General features: G+C 43.4%; 1 protein-coding gene across 3 annotated transcripts; it reads right to left on the bottom strand.

The window, feature by feature from the left end:
- Positions 1-816: 816 nt before the first annotated feature.
- LOC144584968 (uncharacterized) lies at positions 817-22,309 on the bottom strand. Of its 3 annotated transcripts, XM_078382330.1 has the most exons (4): positions 22,123-22,305; positions 19,943-20,035; positions 14,097-14,200; positions 817-11,522 (listed from the first exon to the last, which is right to left on the bottom strand). In XM_078382330.1, the coding sequence occupies exon 4, from the start codon at positions 11,316-11,318 to the stop codon at positions 9,651-9,653; it is 1,668 nt and encodes a 555-aa protein (XP_078238456.1). In that variant the 5' UTR covers positions 11,319-11,522; positions 14,097-14,200; positions 19,943-20,035; positions 22,123-22,305; the 3' UTR covers positions 817-9,650. The 3 variants fall into 3 exon arrangements, 2 of the variants coding, with proteins under 2 accessions (XP_078238456.1, XP_078238457.1); XM_078382331.1 differs by lacking the exon at positions 14,097-14,200 and having other exon boundaries at positions 22,123-22,309; XR_013539467.1 differs by lacking the exon at positions 817-11,522 and having other exon boundaries at positions 14,095-14,200; positions 22,123-22,219.
- Positions 22,310-24,214: the final 1,905 nt, after the last annotated feature.

The following is a 24,214-nucleotide window of genomic DNA, read 5'->3' as shown; positions in this document are numbered from 1 at the left end:
TTTACAACATAAACATATATTAAAGAAAACTATTGACGGAAATAGAAAAAGGAATTGACAGAAATATGGAGGATAATTCGTAAGAGAGGGTATTAAGCAAAGCACTATGAAATGTGTAACAATGGGTTAGTGCCTAAAATTATTTTTTTCTTTAGGTTGTAACGAATAAAGGAAGATTTGAAAGACTGGCAAAATATAATGAACAAATTTTAAAATGGTGATGAAAAAGCAAGGATTAATAAAAAGTACTGGTATTAATATCAGAAACTAGAAGGATTCGGTTGACCAAGGAGAGGGGAACTAGCACCTCATGGGATTTGGAGACTCTCCCTCTCTTAATGCAGCCTAAATAGCACTGGCCTTTTTTTGCAGCCACATCACACTGCTGGCTTGTGGCCTAAGACGATTCCAAGGTCCTTCTCGCTCCTAGTACTGCTGAGCCAGGTATCCCCTTGTATTGTAACGGTGTGAAATAGTATGGGAAACCATGGAACCAGGAGACACTCCAGTGGCTAAGAGGTGAAGAGGTGGAGCAGGAGTCCTCCAGCACCACTACCGTTCACAGAGCGAAATCCCACAAGGGGAAATCCCAGAAGCTGACAGTCCGACAGTCCACCGCTTCTCTCCCAAACCCAAGGCAAAGGTCAGGGCTGTTTTTCAACAAGTGTGGATGGCAGTGAGCAGAAGAGAGAACCAAAGCTAGAAATAATGAGTTTTAAAGTCTGTCAAGACAAAACTCACGCTAGTAATGGACTCAAGTAGCATTTCTGTGGCCTGTGACTTAATACGTGCAGATTTGCTGTTTAAGAGACCAAATTTAGGATTTTAAGAATTATTGTTTTATTAGAAAAATGAAGAATTCAGAGATACTCAGTTTGTTGCAAAAACATAGCATTCCAGTACATTTCTATGAATAATAGCAGTTAGAATCTTAGCATATTCCAGCTACAAAAATAAAAAACTCTAAAAACAGCTTAGAAGGTAGGCTAGGCATAGCCCCCTTTTCTGTATGCTTTCTCTGAACTACATCCTAGCATAACAGTAAAAACCAGCATTTGGAACTCAAAACTCCATCCTAAAATCAATACTAAAAATCATTCTAAAACTCCAAGCTCTCTCGGTCTCCATTCTCCATTTTTCTTTCATGCTGGGACTGTCGCAAACACGGGTCCAAGAACACACGTGTTTGTTTGGACAGAGAGCAATCAGGAGTTTGCACATGCTAAAATGGGCTGAATGAGTCCAATCTCAGCTAGCCAAGATACAACACTCCTTCTCGCAGATCTGCCCACCTAAGAACACCCTGGTACTTTCAGATATTATTGTGAAAAGGTCAAGTGGGCTTTGTAGTCCTTAGACTTAACTTGCACCACTGACAGGACTCTAAGTAAGCTAGGCCGAGGCAGCACTCTCAGATGACCCTATGACAAGTGTACTGTTCAGGAAAACAAATGAGTTTTATAATCTTTATTTTATTAAAGAAAAAACATGTTACTAAGTATCAAAGCCAAATTAAACCAAAACAAATAAACTAGCATTGTGCTGTTTAGTTACACAGATGTAGTGAGGCAAAGAAAACATGAAAAATATAAAAGAGTTCAAAAACCTTACAAAAACACAAAAAGCCATTAAAAAGAATAAAGACAGTTCCAGTCCAGGAAATCATTAGTAAAAACAAAATAATCCAAGTAGGTTATAAAAAGGCTATAGTCCTCAGTGATCCTATAGAATAAAAATCCCTTAACAAAAGTAAAAATACATTATATGTCCCATAGTCCTTAGAAAAGAAAAATCCATTAAATATACCATAGTCCTTGCAAAATTACAAGAGCATAGTCCATATGGAGTATTCCAAGAAAAGAAGTCCATAAAGAATATTCCATAGAACAGTCCATAGAAAATAGTCCATGCACAGTCCTTAGGAAAAATCCCATAAGTCCAAAAGTAATCCAGCAAAGCATAGGAACCAGTCCGTCTCGAAAGACATTAGGGTGAGTCCCAAATGGCTGAAGAGTAGGTCACAAATGACTGAAAGGTCGGTCTTGGAAAGAAAGACAATGTCCATAGGCAAAAAGTTCCTTTTTCAAGAGTAACTGGCAAGGGCCTAATGCACCTTCCCACGATGTCATCCAATCAGAGTTCGTTACTAGGCAAATAGTCCTGTTGCACCACATGACTTATTTCTCATATGCACCAGATGTTATTTGGGTTACGGTGGTTTCTCAAAGAGTCACAACCATTCCCATCTATCTAATCACACCGAGTCCTTTCTCAGGCTTTCGGAATAACATTATCTCGCTCGCCTAGAAAACAACTTGTCAGCATAGCAAAGATACTTTGTACAAAGAAACAAAATGGAACCTCTCTGGCTTATTTCCTAATTACAAAACCCATATGCCTTTAAAAGATTTTAACTCAAAAACTCATCTCATCACAGGGACTACCCTTCTTCTCCACTCTTCTTTGATGTTAACCAATCAGCACAAAGGGCTGTCTCTTCACACTCCACCTCCATTTCCCACGGGATGTGCAGGTGTTGTTGTCCCTCATCCTGATGTTGTGTCTTGGCTCCTTATCATCTCTGGTCAAGGCAGCTTCATGGAAAATTCCAGCTCGCTTGAGGAGAAACAGCTTCTCGAAGCATCCAGTCATGCTAACACAGACCAATATGGATTCCTTCTACAAAATTCCATGACTACAAATCACATTCCTAAATCACATTTTAGCCTTAATAACCTAAACCATGACATGCCACCTCTGGGAGTTCCAAAATTCTGAAACAGGAAATCTAGTTTCTATTTTTGGCTACAAATTACAATAATAAGCAGTAATTAGCTGGTTACATAGTGCAAATACTAATGATTAACTTTAACACATTCAAAATTGCATTTGATCTAGCAAAGCATTGAGGTAGAAAAACATTCTAATAGCAGCATGTAAATACATTCTTTAGGTTAAGCACTTCTACTATCTGAAAAATAGAAAAACAGTTATGTTAGTTGTAAGCTTTAATCATCTCCAAGATGAAAAAGCCAGAAATAGAGAAATTCCAGAGCTCAGGGCACTCCTAAATTAGACTGAGTGAGTCAAATCCCAGTCGACAGTAACCTTGAACCTCCTTCATTAAGTTTTCGTTTAGTCGTTTAGTTGTGTCCGATTCTTCGTGACCCCATGGACCAGAGCACGCCAGGCCCTCCTGTCTTCCACTGCCTCCTGGAGTTGGGTCAAATTCAGGTTGGTTGCTTCAATGACACTGTCCAACCATCTCATCCTCGGTTGTCCCCTTCTCCTCTTGCCTTCACACTTTCCCAACATCAAGGTCTTTTCCAAGGAATCTTCTCTTCTCATGAGATGGCCAAAGTACTGGAGCCTCAGCTTCAGGATCTGTCCTTCCAGTGAGCACTCAGGGTTGATTTCCTTTAGAATTGATAGGTTTGTTCTCTTTGCAGTCCAGGGAACTGTCAAGAGTCTCCCCCAGCACCACAATTCAAAGGCATCAATTCTTCAGGGGTCAGCTTTCTTTATGGTCCAGCTCTCACTTCCATACAACACTACAGGAAAAACCATAGCTTTGACTATTCGGAGTTTTGTTGGCAAGGTGATATCTCTGCTTTTAAAGATGCTGTCAAGGTTTGTCATTGCTTTCCTTCCAAGAAGCAGGCGTCTTTTATTGTCATGGCTGCTGTCTCCATCTGCAGTGATTATGGAGCCCAAGAAAGTAAAATCTGTCACTGCCTCCATATCTTCCCCTTCTATTTGCCAGGAGGTGATGGGGCCAGTGGCCATGATCTTAGTTTTTTTGATGTTGAGTTTCAGACCATTTTTTGCACCCTCCTCTTTCACCCTCATTACAAGGTTCTTTAGTTCCTCCTCACTTTCTGACATCAGAGTGGTATCATCTGCATATTGGAGGTTGTTGATATTTCCTCCTGCAATCTTAATTCCAGCTTGGGATTCCTCCAGTACAGCCTTCCGCATGATGTATTCTGCATATAAATTAAATAAGCTGGGGGACAATATACAGCCTTGTCGTACTCCTTTCCCAATTTTGAACCACTCAGTTGTTCCATATCCAGTTCTAACTGTTGCTTCCTGTCAACCATATAGGTTTCTCAGGAGATGGATAAGGTGGTCAGGCACGCCCATTTCTTTAAGGACTTGCCATAGTTTGTTGTGGTCCACAGAGTCAAAGGCTTTTGCATAATCAATGAAGCAGAAGTAGATGTTTTTCTGGAACTCACTGGCTTTCTCCATAATCCAGCGCATGTTAGCAATTTGGTCTCGAGTTCCTCTGCCCCTTCGGAATCCCGCTTGTACTTCTGGAAGTTCTTGGTCCACATATTGCTGAAGCCTACCTTGTATGATTTTGAGCATAACCTTGCTAGCATGTGAAATGAGTGCAATTGTACGGTAGTTGGAGCATTCTTTGGCACTGCCCTTCTTTGGTATTGGGATGTAGACTGATCTTTTCCAGTCCTCTGGCCACTGTTGAGTTTTCCAAATTTGCTGGCATATTGAATGTAGCACCTTAACAGCATCATCTTTTAAGATTTTAAATAGTTCAGCTGGGATGCCATCACCTCCACTGGCCTTGTTGTTAGCCAGGCTTTCTAAGGCCCACTTGACTTCACTCTCCAGGATGTCTGGCTCTAGGTCAGCAACCACATTGTCTGGGTTGTCTGGGATATCCAAATCTTTCTGATATAATTCCTCTGTGTATTCTTGCCAACTCTTCTTGATGTCTTCTGCTTCTGTGAGGTCTCTCCCATTTTTGTCCTTTATCATGTTCATCTTTGCACAAAAGGTTCCTTTAATATCTCCGATTTTCATGAACAGATCTCTGGTTTTTCCTTTTCTATTCTTTTCCTCTATTTCTTTGCATTGTTCATTTAAGAAGGCCCTCTTGTCTTTCTTTGCTATTCTTTGGAAGTCTGTATTCAATTTTCTGTAACTTTCCCTATCTCCCATGCATTTTGTTTCCCTTCTCCTCTCTGCTATTTGTAAGGCTTCATTGGACACCCACTTTGCTTTCTTGCATTTCCTTTTCTTTGGGATGGTTTTTGTTGCTGACTCCTGTACAATGTTACGAGCCTCTATCCAAAGTTCTTCAGGCACTCTGTCCACCAAATCGAGTTCCTTAAATATGTTCTTCACTTCCACTGTGTATTCGTAAGGGATTTGGTTTAGATTATACCTGAGTAGCCCAGTGGTTTTTCCTACTCTCTTCAGTTTGAGCTTGAATTTTGCTATGAGAAGCTGATGATCAGAGCCACAATCAGCTCCGGGTCTTGTTTTTGCTGACTGTATAGAGCTTCTCCATCTTTGGCTGCAGAGAATATAATCAATCTGATTTCGATATTGCCCATCAGGTGATTTCCATGTGTAGAGTCACCTCTTGTGTTGTTGGAAAAGAGTGTTTGTGATGACCAGCTTGTTCTCTTGACAGAACTCTATTAGCCTTTGCCCTGATTCGTTTTGAACTCCAAGGCCAACCTTCCCTGTTGTTCCTTTTATCTCTTCACTCCCTACTTTGGCATTCCAGTCACCTAAAATGAGAAGAACATCTTTCTTTGGTGTCAGTTCTAATAGGTGTTGTAAATCTTCATAAAATTATTCAATTTCAGTCTCCTCAGCAATGGAGGTTGGTGCATAAACTTGGATTATTGTGATATTGAAAGGTCTGCCTTGGATTCGTATTGACATCATTCTGTCATTTTTGAGATTGTATCCCATTACAGCTTTACCCACTCTTTTGTTGACTATGAGGGATACTCCATTCCTTCTACGGGATTCTTGCCCACAATAGTAGACATGATAATCATCTGAGTTGAACTCACCCATTCCTGTCCATTTTAATTCACTGACACCCAGGATGTCAATGTTTATTCTTGCCATCTCCTGTTTGACCACCTCCAGCTTCCTGGGGTTCATAGATCTTACATTCCAGGTTCCTATGCAGTATTTTCTTTGCAGCATCGGACTTTCCTTTCACTTCCAGGCACGTCCACAGCTGAGCATCCTTTCGGCTTTGGCCCAACCACTTCATTAGCTCTGGCACTACTTGTACTTGTCCTCCGCTCTTCCTCAGTAGAGTGTTGGACACCTTCCGACCTGAGGGTCCTATCTTCCAGCGTCATATCTTTTAGGTTTTTGTTTCTGATCATGGGGTTTTCTTGGCAAAGATATTGGAGTGGAATTGCCAGTTCCTACTCCAGGTGGATTGCATTTAGTCGGAACTCTCCACTATGACCTGTCCGTCTTGGGTGGCCCTGCATGGTATAGCCCATAGTTTCTCTGAGTTGCTCAAGCCCCTTCGCCACGACAAGGCAGCAATCCATGAAGGATTAAGTCTACTTCCTTTAAAAAAACTTTTTAGAAAACCATGAGTTTTAAATCACTCAGAAACTCATGTAAATATTTGACTCAATTATGGTAACACGTGGCCAATTATATGGTAGCAAAATAAAGTAACAAGCTATTCTGTTCAAGAGACCAGACCTTCAGTTCTTAAGCATAATTATATTTATTAGTAAAATAAAGAGAAATCAATTTATTGCAAAGCATAGCTGTTAGAAACCATTTCCATTCTAAGGCATCAGAACTCTTAACAAAATCCTGCTATAAAAATCATAACAAAACTAATCTAATAGAAAGGCTAGGCGTCTCCCTTAACTCCAATAAAAACTACATCCTTACGTAGTGCAAGGATTCCATAGTCCGTCAGAAACTGGAAAGTCCATGTTGGATAAAGTCCATCTCCAAAAAAAAGTATCCTCCAGGAAAAAGAAACTTCTCAGAGGAAGAATCTCCTTGCTTCTCTGTAATCCTCAATTTTTACACACACACCCGAGGGATACCCCCCTCCTTCTTCTTTCAGTTAACCACCAATCAGGATGGAGAAAATGTTATTCGCCGCCTCTGATTCTCACTGAACACAGGTGTTATTTACATTATCCCAGTAGGAATATTATGACTACTCACAGTCCTTCCCTGCGGCCTTCTTAGCAATCAGATAAGTCTGGCAGCTAGGAGACACAAACTGCAGCTTGTAAATTTCCAGAACAGACTCTCACATTGATTCAAAATGGATTTCCTCTTGACATATTCATAACTACAAATCCCATCCATACTAGTTTCAAAAACACATCTCATTACATTAGTAATACTCAATACAGTATGTACTCTACATGTGCTCAGGAACACATAAGTAGTGAAACAGTAACAGTGTTTCAACAGTCTGTCACATCTTGATCTTCACAATACACTCTGGAAAGACCATCTTCCACAGCATTCAACTTTCCAGGAAAGTGCTGAACTCCAAAATCTAATTCTTGTAATGCCAAACTCCATCTCAGCAATTTCTGATTGTGAGATTTCATCTTCTGCAACAAAACCCAAGCTCTATGATCTGTCTGCAGAGTGAATTTACATCCCCACAGATAAGGCCTAAGAAGATTAAGAGACCAGATAATAGATAAGGCCTCTTTTTCTAGAACTGAGTAATTTTTTCTCTTTCTAAGAGTTTTCTGGAGAAATATGAGATTGGATTAGGAATCCCATATTCCCCATTCTGTTACAGCTCCAAGACCCAAATGTGAAGCATTTGTTTGTAGAATGGTTTGTCAAAGTCAGGTGATTTTAGTATAGATGCAGCACTAATCTTTGCCTTTGAGGCTTCAAAGGCACTTTGACACTCAGGTGTCTATTTTACCTTGACAGGCTGTCTTTTGTTAGTTAGCTCTGTCAAAGACATTCCCAAATGACTGAAATTAGGAATGAATTTTCTGTAATTGCCAACTAGGCCCAAAAGGATTGAACTTGCTTTTTAGTTTTAGGAATAGGCCAATCATTTATGGCTTGCACTTTGGCTTGCAGAGGCTGAATTTATCCTTGTCCAATTAAATGACCCAAGTACATGACTTTTCCCTGCATCCACTGACACTTAGTCACTTTGACTGTCAATCCTGCTTGCTGGATTCTAGACAAGATAGTTTCAATGTGTGACATGTGAGATTCAAAATTAGAACTGAAAATTGCAATATCATCAAGATAAGCACTAGCAATACTAAGACTATGTAAAAGTTGGTCTATCATCCTCTGAAATGAAGCACCGGCATTCTTTAACACAAATAGTAAACCATGACAAAGCTCTTTCTGTGAGCAAACACGGGTCCAAAAACACGTGTAAGCCTGGACAGAGAGCAATCAGGAGTTTGCACATGCTAAAATGGGCTGAATGAGTCCAAATTCAGCTAGCCAAGATACAACACTCCTTCTCACAGGTCTGCCCACATAAGAACACCCTTGTACTCTCAGATATTAATATGAAAAGGTCAAGTGGGCTTTGTAGTCCTCAGACTTAACTTGCACCACTGACAGGACTCTAAGTAAGCTAGGCCGAGGCAGCACTCTCAGATGACCCTATGGCAAGTGTACTGTTCAGGAAACCAATTGAGTTTTATAATCTTTATTTTATTAAAGAATAAGCATGTTACTAAGTATCAAAGCCAAATTAAACCAAAACAAATAAACTAGCATTGTGCTGTTTAGTTACAAAGATGTAGTGAGGCAAAGAAAACATGAAAAATAGAAAAGTGTTCAAAAACCTTACAAAAACACAAAAAGCCATTAAAAAGAATAAAAACAGTTCCAGTCCAGGAAATCATTAGTAAAAACAAAATAATCCAAGTAGGTTATAAAAAGGCTATAGTCCTCAGTGATCCGGTAGAACAAGAATCCTGTAGTAAAAAGAAAGATTCAGTAAAAGTCCCATTATCCTTAGAAAAGTCAAATCCAGTAAATGTACCATAGTCCTTACAAAATTACAAGAGCATAGTCCATATGGAGCATTCCAAGAAAAGAAGTCCATAAAGAATATTCCATAGGTAACAGTCCATAGAAAACAGTCCATGCATAGTCCTTAAGAAAAAGCCCATAAGTCCAAAAGTAATCCAGCAAAGCATAGGAACCAGTCCATGTAGGTAGGCCACCAGTCCGTCTCGAAAGACATTAGGGTCAGTCCCAAATGGTTGAAGAGTAGGTCACGAATGACTGAAAGGTCGGTCTTGGAAAGACAATGTCCATAGGGAAAAAGTTCCTTTTTCAAGAGTAACTGGCAAGGGCTCATCGCACCTTCCCACGATGTCATCCAATCAGAGTTCGTTACTAGGCAAACAGTCCTGTTGCACCACATGACTTCTTTCTCATACGCACCAGATGTTATTTGGGTTACGGTGGTTTATCAAAGAGTCACAACAATTCCCATCTATCTAATCACACAGAGTCCTTTCTCAGGCTCTCAGAATAACATTCTCTCGGCTTGCCTAGAAAACAACTTGTCAGCATAGCAAAGATACTTTATACAAAGAAACAAGATGGAACCTCTCTGGCTCATTTCATAATTAGAAAACCCATATGCCTTAAAAGATTTTAACTCAAAAACCCATCTCATCACACTTTCCACACTCCATGAATTTATATGGTTTCTCCCCAGTGCGGATTCTTTGATGTAACCCAAGCTGACCACTCTGACTAAAGCTCTTTCCACATTCCATGCATTTATGTGGTTCCTCCCCAGTGTGAGACCTTTGATGTAACCTAAGGGCATAACTACAAATAAAGCTCTTTCCACAGTCCATGAATTTATGTGGTTACTCCCCAGTGTGAGACCTTTGATGTATCCTAAGGGAATATTTGCAACTAAAGCTCTTCCCACATTCCATGCATTTATGTGATTTCTCCCCAGTGTGGGTCCTTTGATGTACCCTAAGGTTACCATTGTGACTAAAGCTCTTTCCACATTCCATGCATTTATGTGGTTTCTCCCCAGTGTGGGACCTCAGATGTAACCTAAGCTGACCACACTGACTAAACCTCTTTCCACATTCCATGCATTTATGTGGTTTCTCCCCAGTGTGAGTTCTTTCATGTTTCCTAAGGCCACCACTGCAACTAAAGCTCTTTCCGCATTCCATGCATTTATGTGGTTTCTCCCCAGTGTGGGTTCTTTCATGTAACCTAAGATTACTACTGTGACTAAAGCTCTTTCCACATTCCATGCATTTATGTGGTTTCTCCCCAGTGTGGGACCTCTGATGTAACCTAAGCTGACCACGTTGACTAAAACTCTTTCCGCATTCCATGCATTTATGTGGTTTCTCCCCAGTGTGGGACCTCTGATGTAACCTAAGCTGACCACGCTGACTAAAGCTCTTTCCGCATTCCATGCATTTATGTGGTTTCTCTCCAGTGTGCGACCTCTGATGTAACCTAAGATTACCACGCTGACTAAAGCTCTTTCCACATTCCATGCATTTATGTGGTTTCTCCCCAGTGTGAGTCCTTTGATGTGACCTAAGATGACCACTGTGCCTAAAGCTCTTTCCACATTCCATGCATTTATGTGGTTTCTCCCCAGTGTGGGTCCTTTGATGAAACCTAAGATTACCACTGTGACTAAAGCTCTTTCCACATTCCATGCATTTATGTGGTTTCTCCCCAGTGTGGGTCCTTTGATGCAACCTAAGGGTACTACTGCGACTAAAACTCTTTCCGCATTCCATGCATTTATGTGGTTTCTCCCCAGTGTGAGTTCTTTCATGTCTCCTCAAATTACTACTTTGACTGAAGCTCTTTCCACATTCCATGCATTTATGTGGTTTCTCCCCAGTGTGTGACCTTTGATGTAACCTAAGCTGACCATGCTGACTAAAGCTCTTTCCGCATTCCATGCATTTATGTGGTTTCTCCCCAGTGTGAGCCCTTTGATGTGACCTAAAATGACTGCTGTAACTGAAGCTCTTTCCACATTCCATGCATTTATGTGGTTTCTCCCCAGTGTGGGTCCTTTGATGCAACCTAAGGGTGCTACTGTGACTAAAGCTCTTTCCACATTCCATGCATTTATGTGGTTTCTCCCCAGTGTGGGACCTCTGATGTAACCTAAGATTACCACTGTGACTAAAGCTCTTTCCACATTCCATGCATTTATGTGGTTTCTCCCCAGTGTGAGTCCTTTGATGTAATCTAAGGTGACCACTGCGACTAAACCTCTTTCCACATTCCATGCATTTATGTGGTTTCTCCCCAGTGTGGGTCCTTTGATGCAACCTAAGGGTACTACTGTGACTAAAGCTCTTTCCACATTCTATGCATTTATGTGGTTTCTCCCCAGTGTGAGTCCTTTGATGCAACCTAAGGGTACTACTGCGACTAAAGCTCTTTCCACATTCCATGCATTTATGTGGTTTCTTCCAAGTGTAGGTCCTTTGAAGTGAAGGCAGATTTCTTCTCCTGCTGAAACTCTTTTCACATTCCATGTTTTTGTATGATTTCTCCCCAGGGGGAGTTCTTTAATCTGTACTAGCGACACTGGTCTGAACCTGTGTCCACACTTCAGGTATTTAAGCCGTTTCTCCTTTAGCTCACGGGTTTTTCTAAGCTTTTCTTCCTGGCTTCACACTTTACTCTTTTCAGGGCCGGAAGAAGTGGCTCTGTATAATTCTGGCCATCGTTTTTGTTACCTAATAGAAAAAAAAGAAGGCATATGTCTCCTGAAGGCTTGACTGGCAACATTTGAAAAATTAGCCGTATTGTACAAACAGCACAGACTCCCCTTGCCTGAATTGATACTTCCAAAGGGACAGTGATGGGAAAACATAGATGATTAATATTAACCACTGCCCAAAATAATATTAAACATGGGCCATCAAGTCAATTCTGACTGATGGCTACCCTTTTTTCGGGGTTTCTAGGTAGAGAATACTCAAAAGTCTTTCCCCATTCCCTGCTTTTGGGACCCTGCAGTTTCCCGAAGGCCACACAGGCTGACCTTACCTTTGGGAGACACAGTGGGGAACCTCTGACCTATCCAGCCAGCTTACTCAGAAATGCATGGATGGGGTTTGATTAGAATTGAGGTTTCAGTGGAAAAGTTCCAGTTTACTTGCAAATTTCCTCCACTGTACAGTACTTAATTTAAAGGCATTGCAAGTCCATAAATGTATTAAAAATGGTGAACACATGAAAGGAGAAAAGGAAAGAAGAGTTGGAGAACCTGGATTAATAAAAAGCCACTGTTGGCTCACATTTAGCTTGCAATCTACAACAATTCCAACATCCCTCTCGCTCCTAGTTCTACTGAGCCAAGTGTCCCCCATCTTGTAAGTGTGCAATTGGTTTCTTTTTCCAAGGTGCACAACTTTGCACTTAACCATGGCCACATAGGAACTTGCCAAAAAGAGGGGGGAAATATTATTAAATATAGTGGTGCAGGTTTATGGGTTAGGGTTATTTTTAGGAAAATAGCTGAAGTTTGAGGATTTGTTATTATTGGGTGTTGCTTTGCGGGGGTATGTCATCAGAGTATGGGGCCAAATGGAGATGTGATGCTAAAATGGAATGGTTTAAAGTCTTGATAAATAAAGATAAATGTTAATGGATGAAGAGGTAAAGAAGTTAAACTCTACCAAGGATGAAAGAAGGTACAGTGGGGTCTTGAATTGCGAACTTAATCCGTATTTGAAGGCGGTTTGCAGGTCAAAAAGTTTGCAGGTCAAAATCTGCATTCCCATAGGAATGCATTGAAAACCATTGTAATCTGTATCTGCTCTGTACCGTCCATAGAAAGTAATGGGAAGCTGCTATTCCGCCTTCTGCCACTAGAGGGGAATATTTTGTTTCTTTTTTTCTTAGGTACAGTAATCCCTCGAGGAATGTGGTGGCGCTGCGGGCTAAACCGCAGAAGCCTGTGTTGCAGGGTCAGAAGACCAGCAGTCGTAAGATCGAATCCACGCGACGGAGTGAGTTCCCGTCGCTTGTCCCAGCTCCCGCCAACCTAGCGGTTCGAAAGCAAGTAGATAAATAGGGACCACTTCGGTGGGAAGGTAACAGCGTTCGGTGTCTAAGTCGCACTGGCCATGTGACCACGGAAGATTGTCTTCGGACAAACGCTGGCTCTATGACTTGGAAAGGGGGATGAGCACCACCCCCTAGAGTCGAACACGACTGGACAAAAATTGTCAAGGGGAACCTTTACCTTTACCTTTACAGTAATCCCAGGAAGGCGAAACAGGCAGCCCAGCCATTTCCTCCCAGCTCCGAGGGAATGGGCTGGGTGCAGATGGGAGCAGCAGCAGCACACGGTGCCCGGCCATCGAGGCTCCCCGCGGCCCCCATGGCGTTCCCTCCCTCCCCACCCAGCCCCCGTTTCCAGCCCCAGCTGGATCCCAGCAGATAGTTCCCGGTGGCGCCTGGCAGAAGCCAGCGCGCCCCCGCCCTCCTCGCTCTCCTTCACCAAACCGTTCCCATCACCCGCCACCCACCACGTTCCCTGGCTCAGAGCCTTCCCAGTGCCAGTGCCACCCCGCGAACTCGCTCCCGCCCTCCCACGTGGGCTCACCGGGCTGCTCGGAGGCTCCTCCGCCATCCTCACCACTGCCTTTTGCTGCCGCCACCGGAGCTCGGCTCAGCGAGGGCCCACCCAGGACAGGCGGAGGCCCCGGCCGGGCTGGAATTCTGGCAGCCAGAATGCCTCGAGGCGCCCCAATCCCAGAGCAGGAGCAGCACCACCGCCTCTCCGCCTCTCTCCGCGTCGCCGCCACCTTGCTCCGGGTGCTTTCCCGCTTTTTTTAACTTTTTGGTTCTTACGTCAATTCTCCATCCGCAAGTCAAAATGGATTTTTGCAGACGGAGATGTACGTAACTCAAAAAGTTCATACCTTGGGCCGTTCGCAAGTCAAGACCCCACTGTATAATATTACCATATTAAATAAACTGATAAATAGAACTGACATGCAAGATGTTTGGAGAGAAGTGAAAGGAGATGTAAATAAGGTTTTTTATTCATGAGCATATAAAAGTTATTTTAGGATAGATTATATATATTTGCATCTAGTGATTGTGATTTGGAGTTTGTAAGAGAGACATAGGGTTAATAAAAGTAGCAGATCACACATTGGTAAATATGGATTTTAAGGGTACATGTGATTATAAAAAAGCTAGGAGGTGGAGGCTATGAACAGGAATTTTATGTCAAAATGTTCGTATAGATCAGGTCACTGAGAAATTCAGTAAATTTAATTCTTCAACATACTCACATAGGAAAGCTGGAGAAACCAACTGCATGTAGGTCAGCCAAAACCTTGAAGCTGATTCACGGGAAAAGTTTGAGGCTGCTGTAACCACGGGCAGACTGTAGGGGCTGAAGTCGGTATAAAAGCAGGTCAGGCAGAGCATTCATTGCTGCACCTTTGCTTAAGGGCGACAGTGGTTTTGTGAGCAAACAGTCATTATATGTTCTGTACATGCTGTTATGCTGAAGTTAAGCTATTTAATTTAAATTGTTTAATACAAAGTATTTTTATATTTATGTTTGCCTGTCAGAAGTTTTTACATCGAGAGAGAAAGACAAAGCACGGAGTTTCTGTCAGGTCTCTCTCTTTCCCTCCAGAGGGGTAACATCTACGCTTCCACCAAGGCCACTGTTTGTGTCCACATATCAAAAGTTTCTTGACATTTTACAACATAAACATATATTAGAGAAAACTATTGATGGAAATAGAGAAAGGAATTGACAGAAATATGGAGGATAATTCGTAAGAGAGGGTATTAAGCAAAGCACTGGAAAAATTTAAGCAGATAAATTACTGTCTTGATCAGATGCAAGATCTAATTAAAGATTCTAAGGAAGAGAAAATAGCAGAGGTTAAACCACACTCAAAGGAAATGCTGGAACCGGTTGTATCGAGAACAATTTTAGATAATATGGAGGGGATGGTGTGTCTTCCAGTGGGCCATGTGACCAAGACAGCTAGGAAAGCTGAGATTAAACAGCGAAATATTACTGTAGGTATGGTTCACCCTCTCAGAATGTGGAGGAAAACAGAGTCACAGAAAAAAAAAGAAGTATATGGAGAGGGGGGGAGAAGTGGACAGAGTCTATACTATTTCAAGCCAGTTGAGTGTAATTTCAAGAAAAAAGGAGTGTGAAAGAGAGGATATATTTCACTATTGGTCTTGTCGTTCTGATGATATTGGAATAACTTAGATTTAAGCTATGTTATAAGCTGAAAGCTAGGGGATAAATACATTGATAAATAGTTAGAAGAAGAAGAAGAAGAAGAAGAAGAAGAAGAAGAAGAAGAAGAAGAAGAAGAAGAAGAAGAAGAAGAGCTTTTGTTGGAATATGAATAGATTATAGGTTTATATACTTAATATGAAAGTATCGAATGACTGTATTTCTGATGCTCTCTTGTACTCAAACCCCTCTTTTCCAGCCCTCCCATCACCCCTTGCCTTTGTATTCCTTCCCTATCCTTAATAGTTTTGAAAAAATAAATAAATTTTTAAAAAAAGTTTCTTGACATTTTTCAACATAAACATACATTAGAGAAAACGGAGAAAGATTTGACGGAAAAATGGAGGATAATTTGTAAGAGAGGGTAGTAAGGAAAGCCTAATTTAACACACTATGAAATGTGTAACAAAGGGTTAGTGCCTAAAATAATTTCTTTAGAATGAAACCAATAAAGAAAGATTTGAAAGACTGGCAAAACATTACAGATTTTGAAACGGTGATGAAAAAGCAAGGATTAATATAAAGTACTGGTACAGTGGTGCCCTGCAAGACGATGATAATGCGTTCCATTGAAATAGCTGTTTAGCGAAATCATCGTATTGCGAAAAGCATTTCCCCATTAGAATGCATTGAAACCTGTTTAATGTGTTCTAATGAGGAAAATAGTTGTCGTTGTGCGAAGATCGCCCATAGGGAAGCCATTTAAAATCGCTGTCTTCTGAAGCATCAGTGCTGAAAACACCCTAGGGAAACCATTTTACGGAGCCGCCGATCAGCTGTTGAATTAAATGGAACAATGGTTGGCTGCCGCTGCAAGCCCTGTGTTGCCGATAGCTCCTGGTGGAAGGGAGCTCCTCCATGCCCACCTGGCCCCAGTTAATGCCCAAGGGACCTCACCTCTCAGCTCCTGCGCTATGGTGAAAGGGAGCCCCTGAGTACCCATGTGGCTGGCAAAACAAAGGCGACCTCTCCCTCTTGTCACCCAGGCAGGGGAACCCTTGCTCGGCACTGGAAGGGAGCTCCTGAGTGCCCACGTGGCTGGCAAAGACAAAGGGAGTTGCTAGATGCAGCCGATCTAGCAATGAGAGAACCTCCAACTCCCGAGCCCCAGTCCGGGAAACCCCTGCTCAATGCCGAAAGGGAGATCCTGAGCTTCCCAAGTAGCACCGGTAGTCCCTGAAGCCGCTCGTGACTCTCCCCCCCCCGCTCCTCAGATGCACCTCCGGTAAGCATCACTTGGTGTGGGAGGGGAGGGAAGCCAAGAGGAGACGGGGAGCCAGCGTGTGCTTCCTGCTCGGGTGATGAGTCAGGAGGAAAACCAAGCCGGCAAGAAATCCCAAACTTGCTTGCTGTGGGCGGGTAGGGAAACAAAGTGGGCAGAGGGGAACTGGCCCGCACTGCCCCACTCGTATAAGGAGGCGAGGGGAAATCCTGGGCTTGACTCATTGTGCTGGGAAACCCCGTTCATCTGCGAAGCCGCTCGCAATCCCCCCCACTCCCCAGCCACCGCCTGCCGCCTCCCCTATGCCACCAGTAAGCGTCGCTTGGTGTGGGAGGGGAGGGAAGCCAAGAGGAGGAGGGGATCTCCTTCTCCGGGGAAAAAAGGCTGGGAATGCTGGGAGGGGAACAGAAACCTCGTATAGCGAAATTCCCCCATAGGAAACACTGTTTTGCAAAGCGCAATGGCGGTCACAAAACCTCGTCGTCATGCGGATTCATCATTTTGCGAGGTCGTCGTCTTGTGAGGCACCACTGTATTAATATCAGAAACTAGGAGAGAGCAACATGAATTTGACCCAACTCCAGGAGGCAGTGGAAGACAGGAGGGCCTGATGTGCTCTGGTCCATGGGGTCACAAAGAGTCGGACACAACTAAACAACAGGAGAATTAGGTTTACCAAGGAGAAGGGAACTAGCACGTCATGGACTTTGGAGACTCTCCCTCTCTTAATGCAGCCTAAATAGCATTGGCCTTTTTCACAGCTACATCACACTGCTGGCTTATGACCTAAGACGATCCCAAGGTCCTTCTCGCTCATAGTAGTGCTGAGCCAGGTGTCCCCCATCTTGTAGTGGTGTGAAATAGTAGGGGAAACCATGGAACATGGAGACACTCCAGTGGCCAAGAGGTGGAGCAGGAGTACTCAAGCACCACTACCGTTCACAGAGGGACATCCCACAAAGGGAAATCCCAGAAGCCAACAGTCTGACAGTCCACCGCTACTCTCCCAAACCCAAGTTCAAATGTCAGGGCTATTTTTCAGCAAGTGTGGATGGCAGGGAGCAGAAGAGAGGGTGTCGTGGGTAGACCATCTTCACTGCTCCCAATCCTGCTCCTAATATTCAGGCTGCCCTTTCCTATGGGAAGCCTGGCAACTTTTTGTCCTGCTAGCAACACAGGCACAACATTGTACAGTAATTCTGGATGGTTTTTTTTAATCGTGGCTACAGAAGCAAAATATCCCACATTCAGACTGTCAGGTTATATAAAATAAGCCAAATAAAACAGAACCTGAATTTTACAGCCATGAACACTCAGCACAGAGATCTGTGACAGAAACTGCCCGACAAGGACACCGGAATACACCACTTAAGGGTGAGGTTGACGTCAGGTCTCTGAACACAGATTGGACAGTGTGATAGTCTATACGGACACTGGGTAATAACTTCTTTCTCTTGGCTCATGCAGATGTTTGTGGACTGTTATGCTGTTGCTGCTGTATATAAACGTCAATAGACTTAGTTGCTAGAAGTCTAGTGTCTCTGCCTAATTTTCTTGACTCCTGGGACTGCAACAAGGAGCTTCGGCAAGAGACGCTGCTAAAAACTGCGGCACTCTGACATAAGCACTACTGAGGCTGAGGAAGAGTTCTGGAGGACTCCAAAGCTTGCACACCAGGCTGGAATGAAGGAAAGCTCACCCGACCAACCACCAACACCCTGTCCTTTTTTATTTTTTATTTATTTTCTTCCCAAGATTACTTGGAAATTACAAGATGAAATTAAAATCAATTCGGATAGGTTGAGGAACAAGATAAGTCAAAAGATAAAGGAATATAAAACATGAAACATTTTGTGGTTTGGCAGAAGTCCATTATTTAAAATGAAATAGATCCCTAAATTATATTTCCTATTCTGGGTGTTACCAATAAAGATTTCAGGTAAGTAGTTAAAATAATAGCGAGTGATGATTAATACATACTGCCATAATAGTAAGAAAGCTAGGATTAATAAGAAATGTTGGTAGATATTACAAAAAGCTTGTCAGATAACCGATATTAAATGTTATTATATAGCAAATCAAATAAGATGTATTTCAGGTATTATAACCAACAATAAATATTTAATATGAAAACAATTAGAAATGTATGGGAGGGAGGGAATTTTGGATAACATTTTTTTAAAGAAAACATTGGGGAAGAGGTTAAAAAGACTGATAATCTTGTTCTTAAAAATACTGTATTTTTCAATTTATAAGACACCTTTGTTTGTAAGACCCACAGACTCTTTTCTAACCCAAAAATTAAGAAAACTTAGCTTTGAGTATTCAGCCTCTGGGTTGAGAATGCTCGGACATTAGTAGTCCCTGTTGCTTCTGAGCCTGCAGTTTCCACCTCCAATGAGGCGTGTCCCAATTAATTTGTAGAGCATCAGCTGACATCAGTTCCACAAGACTCGTGATTGGAGCAAGCTAAGTCTCCTGACTGTAGGAAGCAAAGCCTCGTGATTGAAGGAAGCCTGTTTACAGAGGCAACATACGGGCCCTTTTTTGTTCTCTCCGTGCTCTCAGCTTACTTTTGTGTAACCAGTGAACTGTGGAAAAAGTACCATCTTATACATGGAAAACTACAGCTCGTTAGGAAGTTGGTAATGTTACAGGGGAGTATTAAGTCCACCAATCTCCCCTCTGACCAAAGTGGTTGAGAAATTCTCCAGAAAATTTTAAATGTTTTTTTTAATTGGATGAAGCAGATACAAGACAGCAAGCAAATAGGAAAGACAGTGGGAGAAGAGAGAATGTCATGACTAAACATAGTTCAATTAGAAAAATGGGCAAAAGAATAGAAAAGAAAGGAGAAGGTAAAAAATTAGGAAAATTGAGGAGACAATTGAAAAAAGACTGAAGCTAGAAGCAATGAAAAACAGAAAGGGGATCATAAATGAAATGACTTGCATCCTATTTTATTTTTCTTCTCTCATTTTTTTTCCTCAATAATGAAGTGGTCCATCGGATCCTATACTCTCTGTCTCCATATCTTTCACCCCTTCATCTGATGATGGGATTCAAAATGGAAACATTTTCCTTTGATGTCCTCTTCTTATGACCAAAGATCATCATCCCCAAACTTTATTTCAATGATGTTTCTGCAACAGATTCAGTAAGCTTTGGGGAAATGGTGGACAAAGATCCTGGAAAAATGTTTTAAACACTGTGGGAACCTTAGGGGAGAAATCCTCAACCCACATTTATGTACGTATGCATGTATGCGTGTGTGTGTGTGTGTGTGTGTGTGTGTGTGTGTGTGTGTGTGTGTGTGCATGAGTTCCATCTACCACTTGATTAAAGCAAGAGGCACCTTCTCTAAAATCCATGCCTGAATCCTGATAAATGCACCAACACCCACCAACTCAGTCCTTTGCACTGTCACACCCATCTTGGTGGCCCCTCTTGCCCTCACCAGGCACCATGGAAGGTCTGGTGAAAGGTGGCCTCCAAGCACTCCTGATGCTTCCGGCGATGGGGCTAAAATTCTCTGAAATACTGATGTAATTCGGTATTAGCAGCGTGCTAATCATAGGATTACTGTTTAATAAATAAGCAAACACAGTGGTGCTTCTGGTCCCAAAGAATGAAATTGATCTCACCTGTCATTCAAGTTTTTGGGGAGCTTCGGAGTTTGATTCTTGTCTTTTCATCCAGAGAAAAATCGGAGAGCATCAGCTGAGTCTCACCTCGTCCTTGGGAGAGAAAAATAAAAACAAATCATTCTGGAGCCTTCCCAGATGGACAAAACCAAAAGCCTTCGTCTTTTTGATAATCTGGAGAATTTAATTCTTAAAAAAAAAACTTCTGGTTTATGAATGTGTGTGTGTGAGGGGGGAATTGTGTGCTTCTGTACCCACGATTCCAAAAGCCAGGAAATAGCCCAAAACTGCTGCACAATCTCGTGCCCGCCTTGCCAGCAGGAGAAAGGAGGCCAAGCCTGACAGAGCAAAGGGCGTCTCAAGGGTGGCCACACCCAAGGCAGCCGTCCAAAGGGTCTAACAGCAGGGGGTCCCCCCAACCTTGGGCTTCCGGATGTTCTTGGACTTCCGTTCCCAGAAATCCTGGCCAGCAGAGGCGGTGGTGAAGGCTTCTGGGAGTTGCAGTCCAAGAACATCTGGAGGCCCAAGGTTGGGGACCCCTGGACTCTGCGGGAGACCCTCTTCTGCTCTTTGCCCTTCACAGCCCTGACCACACAGCTTTGTGTCTGGGGGAGGAGTGGTCACTTGACAAAAAGGGGAGTCAGATTCTGGGATTTTCCCTCGTGTGGTGTCACTCTGTGAATGGCGGGGGTGCTGGGGGGGATGGACTCTTGTTCACCCCCCCGACCCTCAGCCTGTGGAGTGTTTCAGGTTTCCATTAATTCCCCATACTATTTCACAGAGGCATGAAGAACCGGAAAGAGCCTATGCAAAAGAATGTGGTGGTCCGGCACCCCCTGTGTGATGATGACACACAACTTTCGCCTGCTTTCTAAGACCTTCCATCATCATCACACACACACACACGTGTGATGATGACACACAACTTCCGCCTGCTTTCTAAGACCTTCCATCATCATCACACACACACACCCGTGTGATGATGACACACAACTTTCGCCTGCTTTCTAAGACCTTCCATCATCATCACACACACACACCCGTGTGATGATGACACACAACTTTCGCCTGCTTTCTAAGACCTTCCATCATCATCACACACACACACCCGTGTGATGATGACACACAACTTCCTCCTGCTTTCTAAGACCTTCCATCATCATCACACACACCCCCTGTGTGATGATGACAGACAACTTTCGCCTGCTTTCTAAGACCTTCCATCATCATCACACACACCCCCTGTGTGATGATGACAGACAACTTCCGCCTGCTTTCTAAGACCTTCCAGGAGGCCCTTCGCTCAGCCTCTCCGGCCTCCAAGGTCCGGCCATCCAGCCGACCACCATCCCCTGCGCCAACGAAAACAGCAAGACATAAACAAGCAAAGTGGACGAAAGTAATTCTGAATGAATAAATGAATTCTAAGCTAATTAAGAATCTAATGACTGAATTTCCTGCCTGTAAGAAAGTCTCTTCCTGGAAACCAAGAGGAGATTCAGACAATTTCCTGGGAATATTTTTATAAACCTAAAATCAGCAGCGGTAAAACCTCACGCAAGACTCCACAGAGACACAGAGACAGACACACAGTTTTCTCAGTGTAGGAAATGGGCAGCCCCTCCCCCCAGGGCCTCTCCAGGTGGGAAGAGAAGGGGGTGGGATGGAGGGTCTGGGTTCAGGTCAGGGCCTGTTTCGCATGTCGGGAACGTCCCTCCCTTGCAGGGGCATCAGCAGCCGCCTCGCCTGCCGTAGAAATGAAAAATCATCCTCATCATCCACATCCCTCCCTCCCGGCCGACCCCTACCTTCTCCCCCCAGCCACATTTCTTTGTGACGCCCACCCCCTCCTCCCACTGCCTTGCACCCCCCCCCACCAAAAAGGCCCCCATTTCCCATTTGGGGCTTTCCAGAAACTTTCACCCCCCCCAAGGTTTCCAGTGGGGTTTCCTGGGGGGGGCTCAAGCTCAGGAGGGGTGAGGAGGGGGGAACAACCACAACGGGGACTCCGGGAGAAAAAAAACGTACACACACATACGCCTGTCTTCCCCCCCACACACAAACACACACACACACACACGAACACACAAACAAGGCCCCTCCTGCGCCCCCCTTCAGGGGGAATATCTTTCTAGGGACACCCCTCCCCCCCCAAAAAAAAGGGTCCCAAATCGCACCACCTCCGTTGGGGATCCTCAGGCGGGAAAGAGGTCGGAGGGGGAGGGGCGAGAGGGGAAAAAGGGAGGAAAGAGGGAGGGGGCACGGCCGCCACTTCCGGTTCCGGTGGGTGGACGGAGCGACAGAAGCAGCCCCTCCTCCTTTTCTTCCTCCTCTTCCATTTTCGTAGCTCTATGTTCTCTCCCCCTCCCTTCCCTCCCCAGGATGGAATCTATGCCCCTCCCCCCCTTTTTTTCTCAACAGCGATTCGTTTCGTTTAGTCCTTTAGTCGCGTCCGACTCTTCGTGACCCCCCCCCATGGACCAGCGCACATGCCAGGCCCTCCTGTCTTCTTCCACCGCCTCCCGGGGTCGGGTCAAGTTCATGTTGGTCTCTTCGATGACCCTGTCCATCCATCTCGTCCTCTGTCGTCCCCCTTCTCCTCTTGCCTTCACACTTTCCCAACATTAAGGTCTTTTCCAAGGAATCTTCTCTTCTCATGAGATGGCCAAAGTACTGGAGCCTCAGCTTCAGGATCTGTCCTTCCAGTGAGCACTCGGGGTTGATTTCCTTCAGAATGGATAGGTTTGTTCCAGTGGTGGGATTCAAATAAATTAACAACAGGTTCTATGCCAGGACACACACACCCAACTACCACATTTTGTTGCCCATCCTCAAACCCAGGTCGGGGGGGCATTCGGTTTCGGACGACGCCTCCCCAAATCCCAGGCTGCCAGGGTGCTTTGGGGCGCATGGAAACTAATGTAAAGCTGGTTAATCCGTACTCTACCACTAGGGAGAGATTTTTCTTCTTCTTTTGACCTAAGATGAATTTAGGTTAAAAAAAAGGGCAGGAAAGGGGTTCTTTTCGTTCTTAAGTCGCGGCTCCGTTCGCAAGTCGAAGCAACTTTTTGTAAATGGAGCCATTTGTAACTCGAATCGTTCACAAGTGGAGACGTTCGTAAGTCGAGGTACCCCTGTTGGGGCTTCTGGCCTGAAGCAGGACATAGCTAGCACAAGCATTTGGTGTAGATCTGGTAAGAAGAAAGACCACATCTGTTTTCTGCCATGTTCCAAGCCATCACTTTGGATATATTCATTTCATATTCAAAGGGGGACCCAAATAGTCTGTACAACATAATGGACCAGAACTAGCAGATGTTGAAGATTTTTGCATAATAACTATGAATCCACTTGTGGGGCTGAACAGAACCCAGGCTTGTATAAAACAATGGACAATCATTTGGCATAGGTTCTCAAGGAAATGTGAAATTGAGGGTTTGTAGCTAATGTAGCTCGTTACCCCAATTTTTCTACCAAATGGTCAAGTATCTGCCTGTTTAAAGTCAATAATTATTCAAAATCTGGTCTTAAAGGAAAAGGATTAAAGTTACAGTCATTCCCATGCAACATATCACATCCCCACTCCCATTAAGCACGGAAACCCACTTTAAACTTACTGAAACCAGAGTATATACCAGGAAAACAAATCCTAGACACTTTAGGGCAGAAGAAGCTGATTAACTAAATCTTAAATATAAATAGAGATCAGCAGTGCCTAGTACAGTATTCATATACCACGCTAACATGCTTTGAATGCTCTACTTCAATGGTTCTCAACCGTGGTTCCCCAGATGTTCTTGGACTACAACTCCGAGAAATCTGGGCCAGCACGGCTAATGGTGAAAGCTTCTGGGAATTTTAGTACATCTGGGGACCCAAGGTTGGGAATCATTGCTCTACTTGATAAATTTGTGCAAGAGTTTGTTTTATATATAAAGCAAAACTGTTACATATTTTAAAGGGATTTTTTCCTCATGATCATACATCATTCATGGACTAAGTACACAAACAAAAATTGTTGATAACATATAATTATTTTAAACCTACGCTTGCAGCTTCTCCTGCAATAAAGAGGTTTTGGCCCTTGAAAGAGTTTGGCTATTTTATTATACGTTACATTAGGCATCCTTCAGTCTCAAAAGACTATGGTAACGTGCTCTGTATGGAGGACTTGGAACAGCATCTAGTATGGCTGAGGAGGCCAATTCGATGCTGTATGCGAAGCTGGAGTGTCCTCTCCAGAGCACGAAGCCTGGGTAAAGTAATATGGAG

The sequence above is a fragment of the Pogona vitticeps genome, chromosome W, assembly GCF_051106095.1.
Source record: "Pogona vitticeps strain Pit_001003342236 chromosome W, PviZW2.1, whole genome shotgun sequence".
NCBI lineage: Eukaryota > Metazoa > Chordata > Lepidosauria > Squamata > Agamidae > Pogona > Pogona vitticeps.
The sequence above is the reverse complement of the archived record's forward strand: the minus strand, read 5'-3'. Positions and strand labels throughout refer to the sequence as shown.